The 26,315-nt window shown below is 37.7% G+C and overlaps 2 protein-coding genes across 5 annotated transcripts in view; one reads left to right on the forward strand and one right to left on the reverse strand.

Moving 5' to 3' along the window:
• Positions 1 to 26,315, reverse strand: part of LOC119618167 (tubulin beta-8 chain-like) — an 81,424-nt gene that overhangs the window by 20,099 nt on the left and 35,010 nt on the right. The window lies entirely within an intron of this gene.
• LOC119622947 (uncharacterized) overlaps positions 1 to 26,315 on the forward strand; it is a 48,657-nt gene that overhangs the window by 4,522 nt on the left and 17,820 nt on the right. For 2 of the 4 annotated variants that reach the window (XM_073014031.1, XM_073014030.1), the window contains exons 2-3: positions 1,466 to 1,592; positions 2,081 to 2,176. In XM_073014031.1, the coding sequence (XP_072870132.1) occupies positions 1,466 to 1,592; positions 2,081 to 2,176 (223 nt within the window). The remainder of the gene's footprint in view (positions 1 to 1,465; positions 1,593 to 2,080; positions 2,177 to 26,315) is intronic. The other 2 variants (XM_073014033.1, XM_073014032.1) reach the window with 1 other exon arrangement.

Raw genomic sequence — 26,315 nt, forward strand, 5'->3', positions numbered from 1 at the left:
GATGGGCTTAGAAAAGACAAAACTGAAACTACTTAGTGGCCTAGAAAGCAGAAGCCTAGGACCTATTTTCTGTCCCAACTCTGCCCAGATCCACCATCTACTGAACCTTGTCCAGGTCTGACCCCACACTGCAATGCCTCACAGAACTGCTTAGAGAAGATGAGAGTTTGGGGTAGCTATTCATACTCTCTCCAGAGCTGGTGCTCCCAATTTCCTGAAACCCAAAAGCAGATAAGTGGGGAAAAGCAATGTACTTTGGGGCCTTAAATTATTTTACAAAAAATTAAAACCAGTATTTCTAGAGACATCCCATCCAGCAACCTGTTCTCCATCTTTGCAGTTTCAGTGGATTTTTCACAAGTCTCATAGTAACTACAAACACAAAAATAAAAAATTCCTGAATTGTACTTAAAACTTTCTTCTATGTCTGTCCCCTTTATCTACATTGAGCTATTATTCTATGCATTTTTAAAAAATCACCGATAGGAAAACAAGAAAAAACAGAAAATGCTGGGACCCTGCATTTAAATCCTGGGAAGTATTACACACTTTGTACCCACCTCCCAGGATGCTATGAGAATTAGCACACATAATATGAGCTTCCCAGCACAGTGCTCTGTTACATACTCCTGAGCACATAGTACGTGCTCCATAAATATCACATTAATGCATGTGGATGTGCTGTTTTTCAAATGCAGACTTACTCAGACATTGCAACCATCTCCAGCCTCTGTAACCTTTAAAGGGCTTGCAGAGAATGCCATCTTTCAGGATGATGATTGCTGGTCTTGTCTTCAGATGAAAAGTATTTGTATTGTGATAAGGGTGTTGGGGTAAGGGACTCTGCTGTGTCTGCTTTCTCTAGCTGAGTGGTACTGTAATGGATCTAGGGGGAGGAGCATCAGCATTAACGGGAGACTTGCTGTAAAAAGCTAATTTGTGGACCCTTTTCAAACCTGCAGAATTGTGTTACTTACAGTAAGGCCTAGAATACCAAATTTATATGCACATTGAAGCTTGAGAGGCAATGTTTAACTAAGTGACCCTCAGCCCAGTCTTCCAGTAGAATCACATGGCAGTTTGAAGAGAAACAGTCACCTGTTCCCTCCCTACAGATCCTGTTAAGTTTCTTGTGTGACATTAACAGCGAGGCCAGGGTCAAGCATGAGGGCTTCCAGATACTTTAACGAGACATGAGTTCACCTTTTGTTCCAGGAGGTCATAGGACCTGCTTTGCTTGGTTTTTGTAGGGACAGGTGAGTGTAGCCTATATTTCTACTGCAGCAACAAAAATTGCTGGCATGCCCTCCTTTTTCCTCAGAGTTATAGAATACTTTAGATAACATTACTGTGTTAAAAGTCATTTTATCAGATAATTCCAGTCAGTCCCATAAGTCACAACTAGTTCTCTTATTTCACTTATGGTCAAATTAAGAACTGTCACATGATAAATATGTGTTTTCAGGAACTCTTAACATTCAGGGATGTGGCCATAGAATTCTCCCCTGAAGAGTGGAAATGCCTGGATCCTGCCCAGCAGAATTTATATAGAGACGTGATGTTGGAGAACTATAGAAACCTGGTCTCCCTGGGTATGGATAACTTTTAATACGTAATTCCTAGTACTTTCTCAGAGTTTCATTTTCTTTCTTTGTAGAATGTCTCTTGGGAGCTTCTGCTTTGCATTAATTAATTTTCAGTTCCTTTCTACAAGAAAAAAATTGGGAATTTGCTGGTGTAAAAAAAAATCTTTAGGATGTTTCATCATTGCATAAACCTTCTCTTTTCTTGAACTAATTTGTGTTCTTCACTCTAGGATAGTAGTAATTCTAGAAATTCAGTGATGTAAAATACTGTTTTCCACATCTTAAAATCCAATTTGCACCACTTATTTTTGATTCAGTAGTACTGGGTAGTGGAACTTAGAACCCGCAGATTTAAAATATTTAAGTATTCTAAAGATTCTGTCAGGAAACAATTTTTGGGTTAAATTTCTTTATTCTACTTAGCATAGTAATAGATTGGTCATTGGAGTATCCCCAGCAATAGTCATGTTAATTTTTTTTTTTTAATAAAACAGGTTTTATGATCTCCAACCCAGACCTGGTCACCTGTCTGGAGCAAATAAAAGAGCCCTACAACTTGAAGATACATGAGACAGCAGCCAAACCCCCAGGTAGGTGAGAGTGAATGAAGGAGAGGACACAGGCAAGGAGGCAAAAGGTCAGGAAGGAAGCCAGGCCTTCAAATGTAGTTTGGGAAACTGTGCCAATGAAAATAATTTCTGAGAAGGCTGCATTTTTTCTCTTATTCACAAATAGAGTCATCTTCTGTCCCATGCTCTTAAATCTTCTAAGAATTTCCTTTTTTTCTTCAGTGATCTCCATTCAAGTTTACAGGGAGAGCCAGTGTCCACTTTATCGCTTGTAAGGGGCTGCATGATCTGACTGCTGTTCCATTGCTTTTAGAGACATAGGAGTATTTGTATTATTGAGGACCTCTATGTTAAAGTATTTTTTCAAATATTATTTTTGCATCAGGCCTAAAATATGTAAGGTGAGTAGTGGACATAATGGGATTTGGTTTAGAAATCCCAGGAACACGAAGGACAGATGTTGCATCTTTTCCACTTAGTGATTTTTAATCCTGTAGAAGTTGCAAATGTAATTCTACAAAAACTCTTACTCAAAAGTTTATCAGAACAATAAGCATTTTTTCAAACATGAAAAAAATGTTATTTTACTTCAAAATGTTATTTAGTATAAACTGAAATTTGTGATTTAAACTCTATATATTCAAATTTTCAAATTATAATATAGTTTAAAGCACAGGTTTTCAAACTCTTGGCTTCCCTGGGCCACTTTGGAAGAAGATTTGTCTTGGGCCACACTTAAAATTATAAAATACACAAACAATAATGATAGCTGATGAGCTAAGAAACAAGAAATAGGTTTGTGAATAATTTTTGTGATACCGCAAAAAGTCCTCACACTCAAAGGATTGGATACCATTGGTTTAAAGTATCTACTCACCTTCTAGATTTTTCTTTTTTTTTTTTTTTTTTTGAGACGGAGTCTTGCTCTGTCACCAAGGCTGGAGTGCAGTGACATGACCTCGGCTCAGTGCAACCTCCGCCACCCTGCAACCTCCACCTCCTGGGTTCAAACGATTCTTCTGCTTCAGTCTCCCGAGTAACTGGGATTACGGGTGCCTGCCACGGGGTTTCACCATGTTGGCCAGGCTGGTTTTGAACTCCTGACCTCAAGTGATCCGCCCACCTCCGCCTTCCAAAGTGCTAGAATTACAGGCGTGAGCCCAGCCCAACTTCTAGATTTCTTAAATGTACTATGTCATTAACCAGCTTAGAACATTCCTAAGTGTATGTTAAGCTCTCATTTGTTACCTTATTTCTTAATAAACTATTATCTTATAATTTTGTGTTATTTAGTAGGAAGCCTACTGGGATTCTGTCATTGAACTATAATCCATCTATGTATAGAACTATGTGTCACACACATACACATACCTATATAAGTCATATATGTGTATAGGAAATTCTCACTTAACATTGTTGATAGGTTCTTGGAAGCTAAGTAAAGCAACATATTGTTTAAGAAAACTAATTTTACCAGAGTTTAATTGATAAAAACAAGTTATGTTTAAATGGCATATAGCAACATTGTTTCATTTAAAGATGCAGTTTTCAAGAACCTATTTTGAACACTAAATGAGGACTTAGATATATCTGGGTTTGTGTGATTTGGATTTTTCTGGTAAAATTGTATAACTATATATTTAATTTGTACAATGTAATGATTTGATATGCATATACATTTTGAAACAAAATATTGTCAAGTTGATGAACACATCTGTTACCTCACATAGATAACCATTTTTTTGGTCATAAGAATACTTAAGGTCTACTGTTGTAGCAAATTATAAGCATACATTACAGTATTACTATAAAGACAATGGTGTTTTGCTAATCTAATGCTAATGTGCATTAGCTTTCTCAGACTTACTCAACTTATAACTAAAAATTTGTACTCTTTTTTTTTTTTTTTTTTTTTTGAGACAGAGGGAGTGCAGTGGCCGGATCTCAGCTCACTGCAAGCTCTGCCTCCCGGGTTCACACCATTCCCCTGCCTCAGCCTCCGGAGTAGCTGGGACTACAGGCGCCCGCCACCTCGCCCGGCTAGTTTTTTGTATTTTTTAGTAGAGACGGGGTTTCACTGTGTTAGCCAGGATGGTCTCGATCTCCTGACCTCGTGATCCGCCCGTCTCGGCCTCCCAAAGTGCTGGGATTACAGGCTTGAGCCACCGTGCCCGGCAAAAATTTGTACTCTTTAAACAGCATCTCCTCATATTCCCACCCTCAGGCACTAACAACCACCATTCTATTCTCTGTTCCTATGAGTTTACATGTTTAGATTCCCCCCCATCTAACTGAGAACATGCAGTTTCTTTGTGTTTGGCTTATTTCACTTAGCGTAATGTCTTCAAGGTCTATCAATGTTGTAAATGGCTAGATTTCGTTCTCTTTTATGGCTGAATAGTGTTCTACTGTGTGTGTATATATAAATGTTTTTGACTATTTTAAACAAAACTAAAATGAACATGGGGCTGAAGATACTTCTTTGAGGTACCAATTTTATTTCATTTGGTAGTATACCCAGAGGTGGTATTCATACTTCCATTTTTATTTTTTACTGATATTTATGATGACTTTATCAATTTATATCTCACTAATGGCATACAGGATTTCCCTTGTATGTATGTCTTCTTTGTGGGAAAAACAAAACAACTAACCTTTTGCCTATTTTTGAATAGGTTATCATCATTTTTGTTTTGCTTTGAATTGCAGAAATTTCTTACACATTTTGGGTATTAACTATCAGATATATGGCTTGCAAATGTTTTTCTATTTTGTAGGATTTTTTTAAAAGTCATTTTTTTCCTTTACTGTACAGAAGCTGTTCACTTTGATGCAGTCCCACTCTTTTGTATTTTCTTCTGTTGCTGTGCTTTTGATGACATACCAAATTGCCAAGACCAGTATCAACAAGGTTTTTCCATATGTTTTATTCAGGAGTTTTACGTTTTTTTGTTTTTTGGTTTTTTTTTAATGAGGCAGAATCTCACTCTGTCGCCCAGGCTGGAGTGCAGTGGCGCGATCTCGGCTCACTGCAAGCTCCGCCTCCCTGGGTTCACGCCATTCTCCTGCCTCAGCCTCCCGAGTAGCTGGCACTACAGGCGCCCGCCATCATGCCCGGCTAATTTTTTTTGTATTTTTAGTAGAGACGGGGGTTTCACCATGTTAGCCAGGATGGTCTCGATCTCCTGACCTCATGATCCGCCCGCCTCGGCTTCCCAAAGTGCTGGGATTACAGGCGTGAGCCACTGCGCCCGGCCAGTTTTACGCTTTCATGTCTTGCATTTAAGTCTTTTATTTTGAGTTAATTTTGGGGTGTGGTATAAGAAAATTTTATTTATGGTATAATCTAATTTTATTCTTTTGCTTGTGGATATCCAATTTTTTTGGTACCATGTATTGACAAGACTATACTTTCTGCATTGTATATTTTTGGTGGCCTTGTCAAAGGTTAGTTGACCTTGTATGCATGGATGTGTTTCTGGGCTCCCTGTTGTGTTGCATTGGTGTTTGTATCTGTTTTTATGCACATACCATACTCTTTTGATTACTGTGACCTTTAAGTAAAGTTTGAAATTAGAAAGTATCATGCCCCCAGCTTTGTTCTTTCTCAAGATTGCTCAGGGTATTTTAAGTTATTTAAGATTACACTTACATTTTACAATTGTGTTTTATATTACTGTGAAAAATGCCACTAAAATTTTGACAGGGATCACATTGAATCTACAGGTCACTTCCTTGACAATATTAGTTATCCTAATGGAATATATTTTCATTTCATTTATTTGTACCTACTTCAATTTCTGTCGTCAATAACTTAACTGTATTAGTGTATACGTTTTTATCTCATCCTTTACTTTTTAAATTTATTTTATGTATTTACTTATTTTTTGAGATGGATTCTCGCTGTGTCACCCAGGCTGGAGTGCAGTGGCGTTAGCTCGCTGCAACCCCTGCCTCTCAGGTTCAAGGGATTCTCCTGCCTCAGCCTCCCGAGTAGCTGGGATTACAGGCACGCGCCATCACGCCTGGCTAATTTTTTTGTATTTTTAGTGGAGATGGGGTTTTGCCGTGCTGGCCAGGCTGGTCTAGAACTCCTGGTCTCAAGTGTTCTCCCCACCTTGGCATCCCAATGTGCTGGGATTACAGGTGTGAGGCACTGTGCTCTGGCCCTTTACATTTATTTTGATTAAGTTCCTTATTTTTATACTATTGCAATTAGAAACTTTTTCTTTTTTTTTGGAAAGTTTGTTGTTACTATATGGAAATGCAACAGATATTTGTTTGTAGGGTCAGGTGCAGTGCTTCATTTCTGTAATCCCTGCACACTTTCAGAGGTTAGAGGCCAAGGAAGGTGGATCACTTGAGCACAGGAGTTTGAGATAAGCCCAGGCAACAGAGTGAGACCCTATCTCAAACAAACAAACAAAAAACCCCACAAGTATTTTTATGTTGATTATGTATCCTGATACCTTAATGAATGCATTTATTAGTTCAGTTTTTGTTGTTTTACTCTAGGGTTTTGTATATATGCATGATCATATTATCTACAAACAGTAACATTTTTACTTTTATTCCAAGCTGGAAAGCTTTGTTACTTTCCTTGTCTAATTGTTCTGATACAAAACTTTCGGTAATATGTTAAGGTACAAGCTGTGGCCCTGGAGGCATGCTTGCAGATCTTGGTCTCAGCTTTGGTCCCTGAAACAGCCCCATGTCTGTACATTTGAAGACTCTAACAACTCTTACAGTTTCTATAAACTGTCTTTGGCAAGTAAAGATCTCCTTTTATTGGGTCCCCAGGCTGATGAGATTATCTCTGAGGTTGCTAAGAAGAAAGGTCGTAGCTGGGTCACGAGGGTGCTGCTGAGTCTGTTGTTTGAATGGCATATAGCAGCATTGTTTCATTTAAAGATGCAGTTTTCAAGAACCTATTTTGAACATTAAGTGATACAAAACAAAACATCCGTTTTGAGTGATATGGGGTCTGCCTTTGATGGTTGTATTACCAGAGATTTGGACAGTCATGGATTCTTTCTGGACCATGGAAAGATTAAATATCCTTGGGGACATTAATCTATATGGCAGGCAGTAGGGTAGGGTTTTGAAGTTTGTCTGCATATGATGGGCGAAATGCCATGTGTATGAATGGGATTGGCTTCTACTAACTACCTGGGAAAAGTTTTCACAAGTCTCTGTGTGGGTCTGGGTGTGTACAACTGGCCATGGACTGTGGCTGTGAGCACTAGAACTGAGTCACAGGGCTGCTTCAGGGACCACAGCTGAGGCCAAGACCTGCAGGCCTGCCTCCAGGGCCATGACTGGGTGTGTTTCCCTGCAGGTCTCTTGACAGGAAGGACCACTTTTGGATTATAACTGAAGGAGTTTGAAAGAGGTTGCAGAACTGCTTCATAATCTTCAGTAAGACCAAGCTTGGTGCCCCATTCCCTTGTCTGTAGCCATGTCTGTGGACCCTTGAGTTGGCCACCTGGGTGAGGGCCTGCTTTTCCCAAATAACCCTTTTTGATCTTTGGCACCACTGAGGTTTCACAACCCTAACCGTAGGCAAGCACCTTTCTACTTCCGTTTTCCAGGAGTTTACTATTTAAAATATCTTGTATATGTGGAATCATACACTGTTACTCTGTTGGTGTCTTATTTCACTTAAAATAATGGCTTTAAGATTTATCCTTATTGTAGCAACTGACGAGATATTTTCATTTGAGGCTAAAGAATATTTCATTGTATGTATAAGCCACATCTTTTTAAATCATTCATCTATTGAAGGTGTTTGAGTTTTTTCACTTTTTGGCTTTTGTAAATTATATGGTTTGGATCTGTGTCCCCATTCAAATCTCATGTCAAATTGTATTCCCTAGTGTTGGAGGTGGGCCTGGTGGGAGGTGATTGGATCATAGGGTTGGCTTCTCGTGAATAGTTTAGCACCAGCCCCTTTGGTACTGTCTTTGCCATAGTGAGTGACTTCTCCTGAGATCTCATTTTTCAAAAGCATGTGGCACCTTCCCTCTTGTGCTCTCTTGCTCCTGCTCCCACCATGTGAGATGACTCACTGGCCCTTTCTGCTATGACTGGAAGCTTTTCAAGGCCTCCCCTAAAGCAGAAGCTGCTATGCTTGCTGTACAGCCTGCAGAACCATAAGCCAATTAAACCTCTTTTTAAAAATAAATTACTAAGTCTCAGGAATTTTTTTATAGCAGTGCAAGAATGAAACAGTGAATATTACTGCAGTAGACATGGATGTGCAAATACTTCTTTCAGGTATACGTTGCACACTTTAAGTAGATGCTCAGAAGTGGAATTACTGGGTCATACAATAACTTGATTTTTAATTTTTGGGGGAACCTCTACACATTTTTCATGTGGCTGCATCATGTTTTTTCCACCAACAGTGTACAAGGATTTCAATTTCTCTACATTGTTAACAATATATATTATTTTTTGTTTGCTTGATATTGGCCATCCTAATTAATGCACAGTAATACCTCATTGTGGTTTTTCTTTACATTTTTCTAAAGATTAGAACTTTTTTTCAATAATTGTTTGTGTATTTCCTCTTTGGAGAAACATTTTCATCTCCTCTCTATTAGTCATGTAACTTTTTGTTTTTTGTTTTTTGGAGTTGTTCTGGATGTTATCTTCTGTCAAATATATGTATATATTTTGGCTTTTCTGCTGCTTAGGTGGGACTCTTACTGCATATTTGATGTGGAGAGATTAACGTAGTCCCACTTTTCTGTGCTTTTAAATTTTTTGCTCATGTATTTGATATTACATGCAACAAAACATTGCTGAGATCAATGTCATAATCTTTCTTCCTATATTTAACTCATTCAAGACAGTTTTTGTATATGGTTCAGGGGAAGGATCCAACCTCAGTATTTTCATATGGATATAGAGTTTTCCAACATGATTTATTGAAGAGACTGTCTTTTTCTTATTGTGTGGTTATTGCAACCTTGTTGAAGATCATTTGAACATGTACACAGTGATTTGTTTTTGAGTTCTGGGCTCTGTTCCATCATCTATTTGTCTTCTTGCAAGTACCACACTATTTTTATTTATTTAGTTTTGTTATCTGTTCTAAAAACAGGAAACATCGTGCCTGTAACTTTGTTCTTGTTTTCTAAGAATGTTTGGGCTATCAGTGGTCCTTTGAAATTCCATGTAAAAGTAAGAATTGTAAAAAATACTTTTTCACAAAGTATCATTTTTATTTTCATTAGGATTACATTGAATTTTAATATCACTGTGTAGTATGGTCATTTAACAATATTAAATCAACTGACACAAATAAAAATATGTTCAAGAGTGTGTTGAGTTTCACATATTTTTGAATTTGGCAATTTTACTTCTGCTTTTGATTTCTAGTTTTATTACAGGTGGTATGAAAGGATGTGTTGTATAATTCAGTGTTGTATAATGAGAACTAGGCTCAATACTTTGATGACCAAACAATCTATCTGTACAACAAACCTCCATGACAGAAGTTTACCTGTATAAGAAACCTGCACATCATATACTCTGATCTTAAAATAAAGTTAAAAAAAAAAAAAGTTGTTTTGCATTCTAACAGATTGTCCATGAAACAACAGCTACTCATTTTCTTCTCCACTTAACCCTGACACACTTTAGTCTTCTTTCTGTTTCTATGAGTTTAACTACTTTAGGTATCTTACATAAGTGGAATTATATTGTTACTCTCCTTTTGTGCCTGGGCTTCTTCCACATAAATAAAGCCTTAAAAATGTATCCTTATTATGGATTTAGCAAAATTTTCTACTTTAAAGAAGCTGAATAATATTTAATTATTTATATATTTGAAATTGTCTTTATTCATTTATTTAAGAAAAGTTGGTTCTTTTCACTTACTGGTTTTTGTAGATAATGCTACCGTGAATATGGATGTGTAAATTGCTGTTCATTTGATAATATGTGCAAGGGATTATTTGTGTGCTCTGTTGTTTCACTGGTATTTTATAAAGTATTTCAATTACTATTACTTTATAATAGGTTTTTGAAATCAGGATGTATGGTGCTTCTGATGTTTCTCTTTTTGACAGTTGTTCAGCACTTCTGGTCTCTTTAGTTCTGATATGATTTTAGGATTGCTTCTTTTTTTTTTTTTTTTTTTTTTTTTTTTTGAGATGGAGTCTCACTCTGTTGCCCAGGCTGGAGTGCAGTGGCGCAATCTCAGCTCATTACAAGCTCTGCCTCCCGGGTTCATGCCATTCTCCTGCCTCAGCCTCCTGAGTAGCTGGGACTACACGTACCCACCACCACACCCTGCTAGTTTTTTGTATTTTTAGTAGAGACGGGGTTTCACAGTGTTAGCCAGGATGGTCTCAATCTCCTGACCTCGTGATCTGCCCGACTCGGCCTCCCAGAGTGCTGAGATTACAGGCGTGAGCCACTGCGCCCAACCAGGATTGCTTCTTATGTTAATGCAAAATATGCATAGCTGTCATCCGAAGTATACCACCATCTCCTTCAGCACTCTACATCAGGGGAAACAAAATTCCTCTTTGGACAGTCCCTCAAAAGACAGGAATGTAGACATACATTCCACATTTCTCTTCCTCTCCTGAGGAAGAAGCATAGAGTTGGGAGTTTCTCCTGGGTTGCACTGTGCTGTATTGGGAGGAGGTCAGGCTGTGCTGGGCATATGTAATAAAATTTTTCTTCTCTTCTACATGTTTTTGGCATTGTGCTCAACTGAAGTAGTACAAATTCTTAACTATGTTCAGGAATTCTCACAAAGGCAATGTGGTCAGCATGGTGTTAAGTTCATATATCTGTGAAGAAATGAGGACCAGTGGTGTTTGTTCTTACGCTTTTCATTTTAAATTTATATTTTACTTATTATAATTTTTGTGAGTACATAGTACCTATATGTATCTATGGGTTACGTAAGTTATTTTGATGAAGGCATGAAATGCATAAAAATCATATCAGCATAAATGGTTATTCATTGCCTCAAGTATTCTTTGTTTTACGAACAATATAACAACATTCTTTTAGTTACTTAAAAATGTACAATATAATTGCTTTTGACTATAGTCCCTCTGTTGTACTAGCAACTATTAAATCTTACCCTTTCTAATTATTTTTGTATCCATTAACCTTCCCCACTTCCCCCAACCCCTCACTATACCTTCCAGCATCTGGTAACAATCCTTCTGCTCTCTATCTCTGTGAATTAAATCAATTTAGTTTTTAGCTCCAGCAAATGTGTGAGAGCATGCAAAGTTTGCCATCATGGGCCTGGCTTATTTCTCTTAACATAATGACTTCTAGTTCTATCCATGTTGTTGCAAATGACAGTATCTTATTCTTTTTTATGATTGAAAAGTACTCCGTTGTGTATTTGTACCACATTTGCTTTATCCATTCATCTGTTGATAGACAGATGAATGGATAAATCTTGGCTAATGTGAACACTGCTGCAGTAAAATGGAGGTGCAAATATCTCTTTGATGTCCTGATTTATTGATTTATGTACATACCTAGGAATGGGATTATTGGATAATATAGTAGCTCTATTTTTCACTTTTTGAGGAACCTCTAAGCTGTCCTGCATAGTGGTTGGACTAATTTACATTCACATCAAGAGAATAGTAGAGTTTTTTTTCTCCACATCCTCACCGGTATTTGTTATTGCCTGACTTTTAGATAAGAGCCATTGTAATTGGGGCGAGATAATATCTCATTGTCATTTTGATTTGCATTTCTCTGATGATAATGATGTTGAGCACCTCGTCATATACCTTTTTGTTATTTGTATGCCCTCTTTTGAGAAATGTCTATAAACATTCTTTGCACATTCATAATCAGATTATTTGATCTTATCCTCTAAAGCTGTTCTGGTTATTGATGAGCAGTTTGCAAATATTTTCTCTCATTTTGTGTGTCCTCTCTTTGTTTATTGTTTCATTTGCTGTTTAGAAGCTCTTTATGGTGATTGTTTTGTTTGCTGTTTAGAAGCTCTTTAACTTGATGTGATTCCGTTTGTTCAGTTTTGCATTGGCTCCCTGTGCTTGTGGGGGTATTATTCAAGACATTTTTGCCCAGTTTAATTTCCTGGAGAGTTTCACCAATGTTTTCTTGTAGTAGTTTCATAGTTTGATGCGGGGGTCTGCCCACAGACCCTGATCCAAACGACAGATGAATAAAGTACACTGATACACAGATACTCTGTTTTGCCAGTCCAGCTGATGTCCGGGCCACTTACAGACTCCCCAGAGAGTTCTGTAAACAGTTTTGACTGTGGCCCTGACCAGCTAGTGAGACTTACGTTTGTTTAATAAAGATTAATTGACAAAGGCTTGAGTCAGCACTACTAGAGAGTAATTGACATTGTGGACTTCCCAAGTAGAAAGCAATTAAGCATAGATAGGAAACTATCTTTTTTTTTTTTTTTTTTTTTTTGAGACAGAGTTTCGCTCTGTCGCCCAGGCTGGAGTGCAGTGGTGCCATCTCAGCTCACTGCAAGCTCCGCCTCCTGGGTTCACGCCATTCTCCTGCCTCAGCCTCCCGAGTAGCTGGGACTACAGGCGCCCAGCACCTCGCCCGGCTAGTTTTTGTATTTTTAGTAGAGACGGGGTTTCACCGTGTTAGCCAGGGTGGTCTCGATCTCCTGACCCCATGATCTGCCCGCCTCGGCCTCCCAAAGTGCTGGGATTACAGGCGTGAGCCACCGCGCCCGGCCGAAAACTATCTTTAATATTTTTCCCACCAGCTTGATTGAATCCCTACAGTTCGAGGTCTTAGATGTAAGTCTCTAATCCATTTTGATTTAATTTTTTATATGGCCAGAGATAGGGGTCTAGTTTCGTTCTTCTGAATATGGATATTGAGTTTTTATAGCAGTTTCCCTGATAAACACCTTTTTTTCTTTTCTTTTTCTTTTCTTTTTTTTTTTTTTTTTTAAAGATAGAGACTTGCTTTGTTGCCCAGGCTGGAGTTCAGTGGCACAGTCTTGGCTCATTGCAACCTCTGCCTTCCAGGTTCAAGCAATTCTCCCACCTCAGCCTCTGGAGTAGCTAGGACTACAGGCTTGTGCCCCCACATCCGACTAATTTTTGTATTTTTAATAGAGACAGGGTTTCATCGTGTTGGCCACTCTGGTCTCAAACTCCTGATCCAGGAGTTTGAGAAAGTGATCCACCTGTCTCAGCCTTTTAGAGTTCTGGGATTAGGCATGAGTCAGCATGCTAAGCCCCCAATAAATATTCTTGACACCTTTATCAAAAATAAGTTTGCTGTAGATGTATGGATTTATATTTATGTTCTGTCTACTGTTTTACTGATCAGCCCCATGCTGTTCTAATTACTGTAGCTCTGTAATATCATTTATAGTTAAATAGTATGATTCCTCCAGTTTCTTTTTTCTTACAGTGACTTTGGCTATTCTGAGTCTTTTGTGGTTCTGTCTACATTGTAGAATTGTTTTTCCTATTTCTGTGAAGAATGTCCTTGATCATTTGATAGGGATTGCATTAAATCTGTAGATTGCTTCAGGTAGTATTGACATTTAGAAAGTATTGATTCTTTTTATTCATGAACATAAAATATCTTTCCTTTTTTTGTCTTTTTAAATTTCTTGCATTAGTATTTCATAGTATTCATTGTAGAGACCTTTCACTTCTTTGCTTAAGTTAATTTCCTAGGTATTTGATTTTAATTTGTAGCTATTGTAAATGGGATTACTCTCTTGATTTCTTTTTCACATCATTCACTGTTGGCATGTGGAAACACTACTAATTTTTAAATCCTGTATTTTGACTAAATTTATTAGTTCTAATAGTGTTCTAGTTAGGTTTTTTTCAAATATAAAACTACATCATCTGCAAACAAAGATGTAATTTGACTTCTTTCTTTCCAATTTGGATGCCCTTTATTTTTTTGTCCTCTTGTCAAATTGCTCTGGCTGGCACTTCCAGTACTATGTTGAATAACAGTGGTGAAAACATGCATCTTTTTTCAGGTGCAGACACCTTATCAGAATGTGCTTGGATTTAGGTTCCCAACTTTAGAAGGTAATTCGTCCTCATCCATCCTATTGTCTTTTCCTGGTCCTAGATTTCAGAACTGTCTGGAAAGACCACAGATGCCTATGGTGGCCATGTATCTTGGAATGTCTAGGGAATAACAGCTACTACATCATCTCCTCATGGTGGACAGCCTGAGGTTTAGGGTGGAGCCTCAGGGGAGCAGCTGAGTGCCCTGATGCTGAGAGCACTCATCTTGTTTACTTTTCATCCAAAAAACCAAATCCTTGTGGCATTGAGATTTTATTTCTCCAAATCCAGTTTCCATGTTTTAGAGACACATTGCTGGTCAGCCAATGGAATGCTGATATTGATGGGAAAGGCAGAAATAATTCCTACCATCTGAATTTTTTCAGAATAGTGAAGGGAGAAAAAATATCCCCAACAACATTGAATGTTCAGTCTAGCAAGGTGATACAAGGACCTGCAAAACGAAAAATGTACTCCAGGCACACAGGCACACAGTGCAGAGGCCCTTGGGAGGGTGGTCATTGAGGATTTCAATGAGCAGGATGGGGGTGAGAGGATCTATATCATAGGATGGCCTAACTTGCCACTTAAGTCAGACATACCATTTCAGCCAGTACTACCACTCCCTGGGTTTGTCATCTTGAAAAGATTATTTACTCATTTCAGCTTTCATTTTTTTTTAACTGCACACTGCATTCTATTGGTAGAGCTTGAAAAATAGGAAAATACTGTCAAAGAGGCATAAAAATACGAATTTTTAAAAAAATAGTGATATATTTTATTTGTCAAAAATTCTTACTTTAATTTTTTTTCCCTGACCATGGATAGTAAGTTTCTGTTTGGGAGTTATATTTCACACAGAATCTCAGGGCTTAGTTATAAAAATATTACTGGGTGAAAAGAAGTAGGAAAAATTTCTTTTATGGCTGCAGAAAAGTGAATACATTTCCACAAGAAATTGTGGTAGATAAATTGGTGATTTATAGAGATTTGCCAAAACATCAGTTTCTTTTTTCTGCATGGTGGAGAATTTGTGACAGTGGATAAGTCTACTCTGTATCCTGTTACCTGCATGTTTGAGTTTAATGTTAAATTCTATGGACTAGGACTTGACATTCCTGGAAGTGCTCAAAAATGATTGCTTAATTATTTGTTACTATGGAAATAATACCTAAATGACATGTTTGCTGTCTGAAATTGATATTTTGCCTTTTCTTGTTGAAGTATGAAATGTAAGTGCCTTCCAATTTCCATTTCTCCTGTAAACATCAGCACTGAGTTTGAGGAATTCTGCTGGATTCTTCAAACAGTGAGTTCCTTTTGTAGAAAACTAAGGTAATAACCTTGACTGGGAATCAGACCTAAGCCCGTTAACTGCAGGGTAAGGCCAATCTTGACACTGTCAAAGGAGGTAATCAATAGCCCAGTTGTTACTTAGTGGGGAACCTTTCCTGCAGGTGTCCCAGCCTGGCTCAAATTAGACATGGAAGGAGCCTTTATACTGAGAAGCTGCAGAACCCTGGAAAGCTAAGAATCCATAGGTAGATTCAGTGAGAGTTGGGATAGGAGGTTGTTTGTGATGCCCTCTGAGAGGGTATAATTGTTATTATCATGGGGCTATTCCTAGATACTGTCAAATAAATTTCAATGAGGTAAGAAGTGACTTTATTCTAAGGAATATTGCATTGGGGAAAGCACCAAGCATAAGATGTGCAAGCATCTCCAAAATGAGGCAGAAAAGGGCTATTTGTCATGTGGAGGAGCAAACAAGATTAGAAAGAAGGTGTGAGGGAGAGGGCAGAATGGAGAATGGCAAAATCAGATTCAGGATCAGAGAATGTTTCACCCTGACATCAACCTGTTCTTGGGAGGGACATGAAGAGGGGTCGTATGCTATCTCAGACTGAAGGTGGAGCAGAGTCCAGGGGCCTGGGTAAAGGAGAGAAACTTAAGTTAAGTTTGGTTAACCAGTATTCTGTTGTGAACACTGGAGACAAAATTATTTGTTTATGAGGGAAAAATGAGAATTTAGAGTCTGTGAATTTGAGATACCTAAAGAGGGAGCATCATCAAAGTTAATGAAAAGGTTATTTGTTAGCTGTAAGCTTTTTTTATAGGGCACAAAGGATTGGAGAGACCATAGTCAAAACTCCTAAGATTCACTAACCCACCTCCTCTTTTCCCTCACTTTGTTTTGTCCTATATATTTTTTCTCTTTCTTTTACTGAATTGTACCCAGCATTAATAATCTGGTAAAAATAGGTAAAGTGTTTTTGTTAAGTTCTGTGAGTGGTTTTATCAAATCCTTTAATTGAGGGGAGGGAGTTATGGAAGCCCAGGATTTATAGGCAGTTGCTCTGAAGTATAGATGGGTCTCTGGGGCTTGTGACTGGCATGTGGAGTGGAAGCAGTATTGTGGGACTGAGCTGTGAGCCGGTGGGGTCTATACTGACCCTGGTGTTGTCAGAATTGAGTTGTTGGACACCCATTTGGTGATGGAAGATTGGTTGGTGTTCAGCAAACTCCATATATTTGGTGTTAGAATAAAGATATCAGATCGGGTGCTGTGATTCACACCTGTAGTCCTAACACTTTGGGAGGCCACAGAGGGCAGATCGCTTGAGCTCAGGGGTTCAACACCAGCCTGGGCAATATGGTGAAATCTTATGTCTACCAAAAATTTTTTTAAAAATTAGCTTGGCAAGGTGGTGCACACCTGTAGTCCCAGCTGGGGCTGAGGCAGGAGGATCACTTGAAGACTGGAATGTTGAGGCTCGCCAGATTTATGATGTATCCTGGAGAATGTTTGAGAAGAATATAAGTATACTGTTGGGTGAAAGGTTATCTATGTATGTCTTTTAGGTGTAGTTCTTTAGTACTACGCAAGTACATTATTTTCTTTCTGTCTGAATGATGTGTTGTATTAAGTAGGGCAATAAAGTCCCCTAGTATTATCATATTTGTCTGTTTTTCTACATCTGTTAATATATGTTCATATTTTTGAAACAGGTCTCAGTTAATTTAGAAAGTTTATTTTGCCAAGGTCAAGGACACGCACACCTGTGACAGGAAGTCCTGGAGACATGTGCCCCAGGTGGCCGGGGAACAACTTAATTTTATACATTTTAAGGAGACATAAGACAGCAGACAATACATGTAAGAAGTACATTGATTCAGTCTGGAAAGGTGGGACAACTTGAAGCAAAGGTGGGAAGACTCAAAGTGAGGAGGGGGCTTCCAGGTCGTAGGTAGATAAGAGACAAATGATTGTATTCTTTTGAGTTTCTGATTAGCCTCTCCAAAGGAGGCAGTCAGATACACATCTGTGTCAGTGGCAGAGAGGTGAGTGAATAGAATGGGAGGTAGGTTGGAACTAAGCAGTTCCTAGCTTGACTTTTCCCTTTAGCTTAGTGATTTGGAGGCCCCAAAATTTATTTTCCTTTTACAATATATTTATGTGCTCCTATATTGGATATGTATTTATTTTTAATTGTTATATTATTTTGACAAATTAGCCTTTTATTACCATATAGTAAAGTTCTTTTTGTAGTGACAGATTTTTTTTTTCCTAAAAATCTCTTTTGTCTGAGAGTCTGAAAGATACACTCTTTTAGTTATTATTAACATGGAATATTCTTTTTCATCCTTGAACCATTAACATATGTGTGTCTTTAAGTCTCTTGTGTGCAGCATATTGTTGATTTTATTAATCTATTCAGACATTTTGTGAATGCTTTATTTTTTGCTTCAATAACAATATCCTAGAGTTGGTAATTTATAAAGAATAAAAGTTTGCTTAGCACACAATCCTGGATGCCAAGAAGTCCAAGAGCATGCCATTCCCATCTGATAAGAATCATACTTCCACATCACAACATGACTAAAGGCTTGAGGATGACAGAATGTGTGTGCACCAGAGCTCACTTTGATAATAGACCCACTCTCATGGTGACTAACCCACTGTGGAAATACTGATACCAATCCTTTCATGAGAGTAGAGCACTCATGACCTAATAACTTCTTAAGGGCCTCATTCCCACAATGGCAGTTAAATTTTAACATGAATTTTGGAGAGGACTCTCAAACCATAGCAATGTGTTTTCGTTGGATAATTAAATCTTTATATATTTAAAAGAATTACTGATTGGTAAGAACTTATTACTGCCATTTTGTTCATTGTTTTCTGACCATTTAGTAGTTTCTGTTTTGTAGTTCTTACATGCTGTCTTCCCCTATATTTTCTTGAGTTTTGTTTTGTTTTCATTGTTGGATGCTTTCATTCTTTTTCTTTTGTACGTATCTACTACAGTGTTGTTTTTTGTTTTTTAATTTCCAAGAGACTTACATAAAACATCTCATAGTTATAAAGTCTAGTTTAAGATAACAATTTAACTTTCTGTTTTATACAGATAGGGTCTTGCTTTATCCCGGGCTGTAGTGCAATGGTGCATTCACAGCTCAGTGCAGCCTTTACCTCCCCAGGCTCAAGCAATTCTCCCATCACAGCCTCCTGAGTAGCTAGGATTACAAGTACATGCCCCCATGTCCGGCTAATTTTGTCAGTATTTTTTGTAGAGACAGGGTTTTGCCATGTTGCTTAGGCTGGTCTTGAACTTCTAGGCTCAAACGATTCACCTACTTTGGCCTCCCAAAGTGCTGGGATTACCAGCATGAGCCATCAGACCCAGCCACTTGTTTTAAGTAAATAACTTTCTGAAATCTGTATTTTATTTTATGTATTTATTTTAGAGACAGGGTCCTGCTATATCGAGCCAGGCTGGTTTTGACCTCCTGGCCACAAGCAAGAGTTAACTTCTGTATGTAGAAAAACCAAACAGTTGTACTCCTTACAACACATTATTTATGTCATACAATTTTTTATATTGTATACCCACTAACAAATTATCAAGGTTATGTATTTTAATACTTTTTTTGTAACTTAGTACCAGAGTTAAAAGTGACTTATGTACCATAATTACAGTTCTATAACCATCTACATTTGACTATATGTATATATATTTTCCAGTAAGATTTATACTTTTATATGTTTTCTTGTTGTAAATTAGGAGTCCATTACAACTTGAAAAATTCTTATTAGGGTTTCCTGTAAGGTCAAATGATTACACATTTCCTCAACTTATTTGTTTAATCTGAGAATATCTTGATTGCTATTTCATTTCTAAAGAACAGTTTTGTCAGGTATAGTCTTCTTCGTTGTCAAAGATTTTTCTTTTTCTCTCTCCATCTTCACTTTAAATATATGATCTCACACCTGTCTGGCTTGCATGGTTTCTGCTGAACCATCTGCTGATAACCTTATAGGGTTCCCTTGTATGAGAAAAATTTCTTTTCTTTTAGGAATTTCTCTTTGTCTTTGAATTTTGGCAGTTTAATTATGTGTTCTCGGCAGTTTTTATTAGTTCCTTTTGCTATAGACATTTTAAGCTTCATAAAACTGAATGTATTCCTTCTAAGATTGGAAAAATTTAAGACATATATTTAAACAAATTTTTAAGATTTTTCTCTCTTTACCCTAAACATGCTAAAATATGTACGTTTTTACAGTTTATTATGCAGTATGTGGCCCAAATGCTTTATTCACTCTTTCATTCTTTTTTTTTAATTAGGAACTTTCAAATGACTTAATTTTAACTTTGCTGATTTTTTTTTCTGTATAACTGTCTGTCTCCCATTAAAAACTTTTTGTTATGTTTTACGTTCTTCAGCTCCAGCATATCCATTTGGTTCTCTTTCCTTGCTATAATTGTAATTTTGTTCATGCATTCTTTCAAAAAAAATTAGTGTTTTTTTCATCTCATTGAGATTCTTTAAGATAATTATTTTGAATTCTTAGCCATTTTTTAGATCTGTGTTTTGTCGTAAGTGGTTACTGGAAAATTTTCAGTTTCTTTTGGTGGTGTTATGTTTACCTGATCCTTTATTATCCATGAAGCCTTGTTTTGAAGTCCTTGCATCTGAAGGAGCAAATATCTCTTTCAGTCATTATAGATTTGTTGGGAGGTAAATACTTCTGTTTGATCTCTGGGCTGATGATATTTCCGCTGAGATTGCAATTAAATCCTTTGGAGCCAGGCACATAACTACTACTGTGTCTGCAGTGAAGTTCATGTTTGGCAGACCTGTTATCAGGCCATCAGATTCTATTTTCTGGGAAGACTAGACTTTCTTCAGGAACTTTATCAATATGACCGGCACTGAGAAAAAAAATCTCCGGTTGTATGTGCAGATGGGGGTGCTGATACAATAAATGTGAGCAGGTGTGGTTCCTGATGTGTGGTTCTTGCTGGATGTTTCAAAATGCTCTAACCTGGTCATTGGACAGGTTCCTAGATGAGTAGTACTGACCCTTGAACACAGCTGAGAAGGTGTGAAACTCATTCTTAGGGCTGCTTCAGGATACATAGCTGGAACCAAAGTCTTGGGGTTTGTTTCTGGGCTCATGGCATTTCTCCCTCTAGATTCCTGAGGGGGCAGTACTTCTCCCAGACTCTAGGTGACAGAGACTGGAGCTGGGTTATAGGGCTGTTTCCCAATTCACAGTGGGAATAAAGTTAACCACCATGCCTACAGTGGCACATACAGGTGTCTTTTTTGGCAGGTCCCAGGTTGGGAAAAACTGCTCCTGGACTTTGGTTGCATGGACTTGGAGCCAGGTTATAGTGCCACATCAGGATCCATCATCAAATAAATACTGGCAAACCTACATCCAAGGGCCCAAATGGAAGTTTCTCTCTGTGGGTCCCTGTGTGTTTGGGATTTCTTCCACACCATGACTGACTTGTGCAAGGGGAGGATTTTAGGCTAATTCAGAGATCACAGACAGAACCAACAGACTTTTCACCTGAGACACAGGACATTATGAATTCTTCTAGGTGTCTTGGCAAATGGTGCTAGTGGCAGAAACAAAACCAAATGTTCTACAGCTAATTCTACAATGAGAATTGGACATATTTTTTATTCTGTAGCTGGGACTATGATGGGCAAGCATACTCATGCCACTCAAGGGCATGCCCTCTCAATACAACCTTCCTCAGTCTTGGATTCTTCTGTTTTTATGATACATCTATATTACATTCAATATTTTATAGGTAAAAATTTTCTATTTTTTTCAACTCCATTTTACTGGGGAATTTTTTTCATGTAGGTTGTCCTCAATTATTTTATTTATTTATTTATTTATTTATTTATTTATTTATTTTTTGAGGCAGAGTCTCCCTCTGTTACCCAGGCTGGAGTGCAGTGGCGCCATCTCACTGCACTCTCTGCCTCCCAAGTTCACGCCATTCTCCTCCTGCCTCAGCCCCCTGAGTAGCTGGGACTACAGGCGATCTCAGATGATCCACTTGCCTCGGCCTCCCAAAGTGCTGGGATTACAGGCATGAGCCACCGCCCCTGGCCAATACTTTCAAGTATACGGTCTAGTGGTGTTAAGTACATTTACTTTATTTTGCAATGGATCTCTATGAATTTTACCTTACAAAAGTAAAATTTAATACCCTATAAACACTAAGCTGCCCTTTTTTTCTCTCTGCAGCTCCTGAAGAACACCATTTTACTTACTCTCTATAATTTTATAATTCTCAGTGTAATTACATAATGTCTGTTTCTGTTTGACTCTCATTTTATTTAAGGTAATGTTCTAAGCTTTTGTTTTGTAAGATGTGTCAGAATATCTTTGTTTTAAAATGAAATAATATTTAACTCTATGTATATGTCACATTTTAAAAATCTGATACTGATCTCTAAAAGGACATTTGTGTTGTTTCTAGGAATTGTCTTTTGTAAATAACAATGAACATGCATGTATAAATATCTATTTAAAGTCCTGCTTTATCATGTGGATAACTAATATTTCTAGTACCATTTATTGAAAAGACTGTCTTTTTCCAGCTGTGTGTTCTGGACATCTTTGTTAAAAATCACTGGGCTGTAGGTTCATGAATTTGTTACTGGGCTCACTGGATACTTTGATCTCTCTGTTTTTATGCCAATATTTTGCTGTCTTGCTTATTATAGCTTTATAGTATATTTTGGAGTCAGTTAGTGCAATATCTCCAGCTTTGGTTTTGTTGTTGTTGTTTGTTTGTTTGTTTGTTTTGCTCAGGATTACTTTGGCTATTTGGGGGTCTTTGGTTGTTCCCTATAAATTTTAAGCTAGTTTTTTTTTTTTCATTTCTTTGAAAAAAGCCATTGGTATTTTGATAGAGATTTTATTGATCCTGTAGGTCACCTTGGGTAGTATAGCCACACTTTTAATATTATTTCAATTCATGAGCAAAGAAATATTTTTTCAAATTTTCATGTCTTTTTCAGTTTCTTACCAATGTTTTCTAATTTTCAGTTTAGAATGTTCACCTTTTTAAGTTTCCTGCTAGACATCTTTATTTTTTAGTGTGGATGATGTGGATACGGAAGCAGCTTTGGGAAAAATTGAACATTTTTTTTTTTTTTTTTGAGACAGTTTAACTCTTGTTGCCCAGGCTGGAGTGCAATGGCATGATCTCAGCTCACTGCAACCACCGTGTCCCAGGTTCAAGCAGTTCTCCTGCCTCAGCCTCCGGAGTAGCTGGGATTACAGGCATACACCACCCAGCTAATTTTGTATTTTTAGTAGAGATGGGGTTTCTCCATGTTTAGGCTGGTCTCGAACTCCTGACCCCAGGTGATCCGCCCGCCTCGGCTCCCCATAGTGCTGGGATTACAGGCGTGAGCCACCGCACCCAGCCTGGACATGTCTTGGTGACTTAAAAAACTCAACAAATTAGATATAGATGGTATATACCCTCAACACAATAAAGGCCGAATGTGACAAGTCAATGGCTCATATCATACTGGACAGGAAAGGGAAAACTTTATTTTTCATTTTGTTATTTTTGTCATGCGCATCTGTGTAAAGAGACCACCAAAGGGCTTTGTGTGAGCAATAAAGATTTTTAATCACCTGGGTGCAGGCGGGCTGAGTCCGAAAAGAGAGTCAGCAAAGGGAGATAGGGGTGGGGCAATTTTACAGGTTTGGGTAGGTAATGGAAAATTACAGTCAAAGGGGTTGTTTTCTGGTGGGTAGGGGCGGGGTCACAAGGTGCTCTGTCGGGGAGCTTCTGAGCCAGGAGAAGGAATTTCTCCAGGTAGTGTCATCACTTAAGGCAGGAACCAGCCATTTTTAATTCTTTTGTGATTTCTTCAGTTGCCTCAGGCCATCTGGATGTATATGTTCAGGCTTGGGCTCAGAGGCCTGACAATTTTACTTTTAAGTTCTGGGATACATGTGCAGAACGTGCAGGTTTGTTACGTAAGTATACATTTGCCATGGTGGTTTGCTGCACCTATCAACCCATCATCTAGGTTTTAAGCCCTGCACTTATTAGGTATTTGTCCTAATGCTCTCCCTCCTGTTGCCCCCCACCCCTCAACAGGCCACTGTGTGTGATGTTCCCTCCCTGTGTCCGTGTGTTCTCATTGTTCAACTCCCACTTATGAATGAGAACATGTGGTGTTTGATTTTCTGTTCCTGTGTTTGTTTGCTGAGAATGATGGTTTCCAGCTTCATGCATGTCCCTGCAAAGGACGTGAACTCATTCTTTTTTATGGCTGCAATAGCAGAAAACTTAGGATGTTTTCATTTTATATTATAATTGCGTATGACAATATTTCACTGTGTACACTAAGTGTGGGACACAAATCAAATATAGGTCAGTGATGTGTCTGTTTCCACTATAAGAGTCTGTTTATCTGTATGTATATTGTTTCTTATTATGAGTTGTATACTTGTTCTGTTTGTATGCAATGGTGATTTTACCCTGCCTAGGTGAGTAGTCATTGAAATTCTTCTACTTTTACCCTCCATTTATTTATAAATCTATGTTTTTCTGTGTGTCAGAGAAACACTTTTGTGATTTGAAGATAATTTCAAAAACCGTCTTATCACTGTATCTGTTTTAGATATTATTTTTGATTGTCAACATGTAAACTTTACAATCTTAAATATTTTTTAATATTCAGCTTAGTCATATTATATTGATATTGTTACTCACTATATCTTTAGCATATGTTTATTTTGCAAAGCTAGCACTTAGTACTCATTAAACAAGTAACTACCTTTTCTGTTTTCTGGCCCTTTACAAAAATAATTCGGTTTTCTGTTTTAGAGTCAAACTGCTTTAGGTGTCTCATGTGAGTTGATTCATACAGTTTCTCTTCATGGCTGACTTCATGTTGCACAATGTCATCAAGATTTATCTTTATTATACTTGTTATTGTAGCAGGACGAGCCACAGGCAAAACCTCTCAGATACGGAGTTGTAGAAGGAAGGGCTTTATTCAGCTGGGAGCATCGGCAAGTTACTGCCTTAAAATCCAAGCTCCCTGAGTGCACAATTTCTGTCACTTTTAAGGGCTCACAACACTAAAGATTTTACATAAAAGGGTCGTGATTGATTTGAGTAAGCAGGGGTTACGTGACAGGGGCTGCATGCACCGGTAGTCAGAGTGAAACCGAACAGGGCAGGGAGTTTCACAATGTTCTTCTATACAATGTCTGAAATCTATGAATAACATTGGTTTCTAAGTTATGAGTTGATTTTTAACTACTGGGTGTAGGCCAGGCAGGCCCAGGCCTGATTTTGGGTCTGGCATCAGGCTGCCTGTCTTTGGTTTTACTTCCTTGTTTTTTCTTAAAACATATACTGAGTATAAAACAATATGAGAGGGTCTCTCTCTTTCCTCATTATGATACTTTTTGCTTTTTACAAGCTGGAGTAATATTGTAATATTTTTTATTTATTTATTTGGTGAGAGAAATTTGCATTGCTTTCATTTATTTGCTTTCAGTAACAATGCTACAATAATTATGAGGGTAGAAATTACTCTTCATGTGACCGTATGTGTGTGAGTGTGTATTTTTGCTGGATTTTTTATTTTATTGATATAGCTGTTCACCTGTATGCCCATACCAGATTTTTTTAGTTCTTTAACTTTGTATATGTTTTGATATCATGAACTGTGGTGCATTTGTTTCTCTTTTTGAAGATTGTGGGGTGCTTCATTGTCCCTTGAAATTCCCTATAATTGGGGGGTTGCTATTTCTGTTTCTGCAAAAATTTAATTAAAAATTTGACAGATTGCATTTAATCTGTAGATTACATCGAACAGTCTAGATATCTCATATTATTTGAAACTTTGAACAATAGCATGCTAAAGTTTATGTTGTTTAATTTCTATAAATGTCCTTTTATGTGTGTGTGTGTGTGTGTGTGTGTGATGGAGTTTCATTCTTGTTGCCCAGGCTGGAGTGCAATGGTGTGATCTCAGTGTGATCTTCAGCTCACCGCAACCTCTGCCTCCCAGGTTCAAGTAATTCTCCTGCCTCAGCCTCCTGAGTAGCTGGGATTACAGGCGTGCACCACCACACCTGGCTAATTTTGTATTCTTAGTAGAGATGGGGTTTCTCCATGTTGGTCTGGCTAGTCTCAAACTCCTGACCTCAAGTGGTCCGCTTGCCTTGGCCTCCCAAAGTGCTTGGATTATAGGCCTGAGTTACCGCGCCCAGCCAGTTTTCTTTTTTTAATTAGTTTCTACTCTCATTCCAGTTTGGTCATTAAAAGTAAGCTATAAAGTTTCTATTTTAAAACATTTGTTAAGACTTTTTGGTAGCCTAACAGGTGGTCTATCAAGGAGAATATTTTATGAGCTATTCAGAAGGGTATGTATTCTGCTTTTGTTTAAGAGTGTTCTCTACAATTCTATTAGACATAATTGTTTTATACTGCTTTGAAGTCTTCTATTTCCTTATGAGTATTCTTTTCTGATTATTCATTTCAGAAGTTGAGGTATTGAAATATCCTGCTATAACTATATTGCTCTCTATGTCTTGCGTTACTTCTGTCAGTATTTGCTCTATGTATTTGGAACCCTAATATAAGACACACACACAAATATATGTATATACACACGTTTTTCAGGGGTTCCTATTAAATGAACATTTCTAATATAATGTTCTTCTTTGTCTCTTATGAGCTTTTAGTTAAAATAAGTTTTATGAAATAGGACAGTTTTTTACTTTAGATGTACTTTGGGTAATATAATTTTGACCTCTTCAATTTGGTTCT

This window comes from Chlorocebus sabaeus, unplaced genomic scaffold (assembly GCF_047675955.1).
Source record: "Chlorocebus sabaeus isolate Y175 unplaced genomic scaffold, mChlSab1.0.hap1 unalloc_scaffold_159, whole genome shotgun sequence".
Classification (NCBI taxonomy): domain Eukaryota; kingdom Metazoa; phylum Chordata; class Mammalia; order Primates; family Cercopithecidae; genus Chlorocebus; species Chlorocebus sabaeus.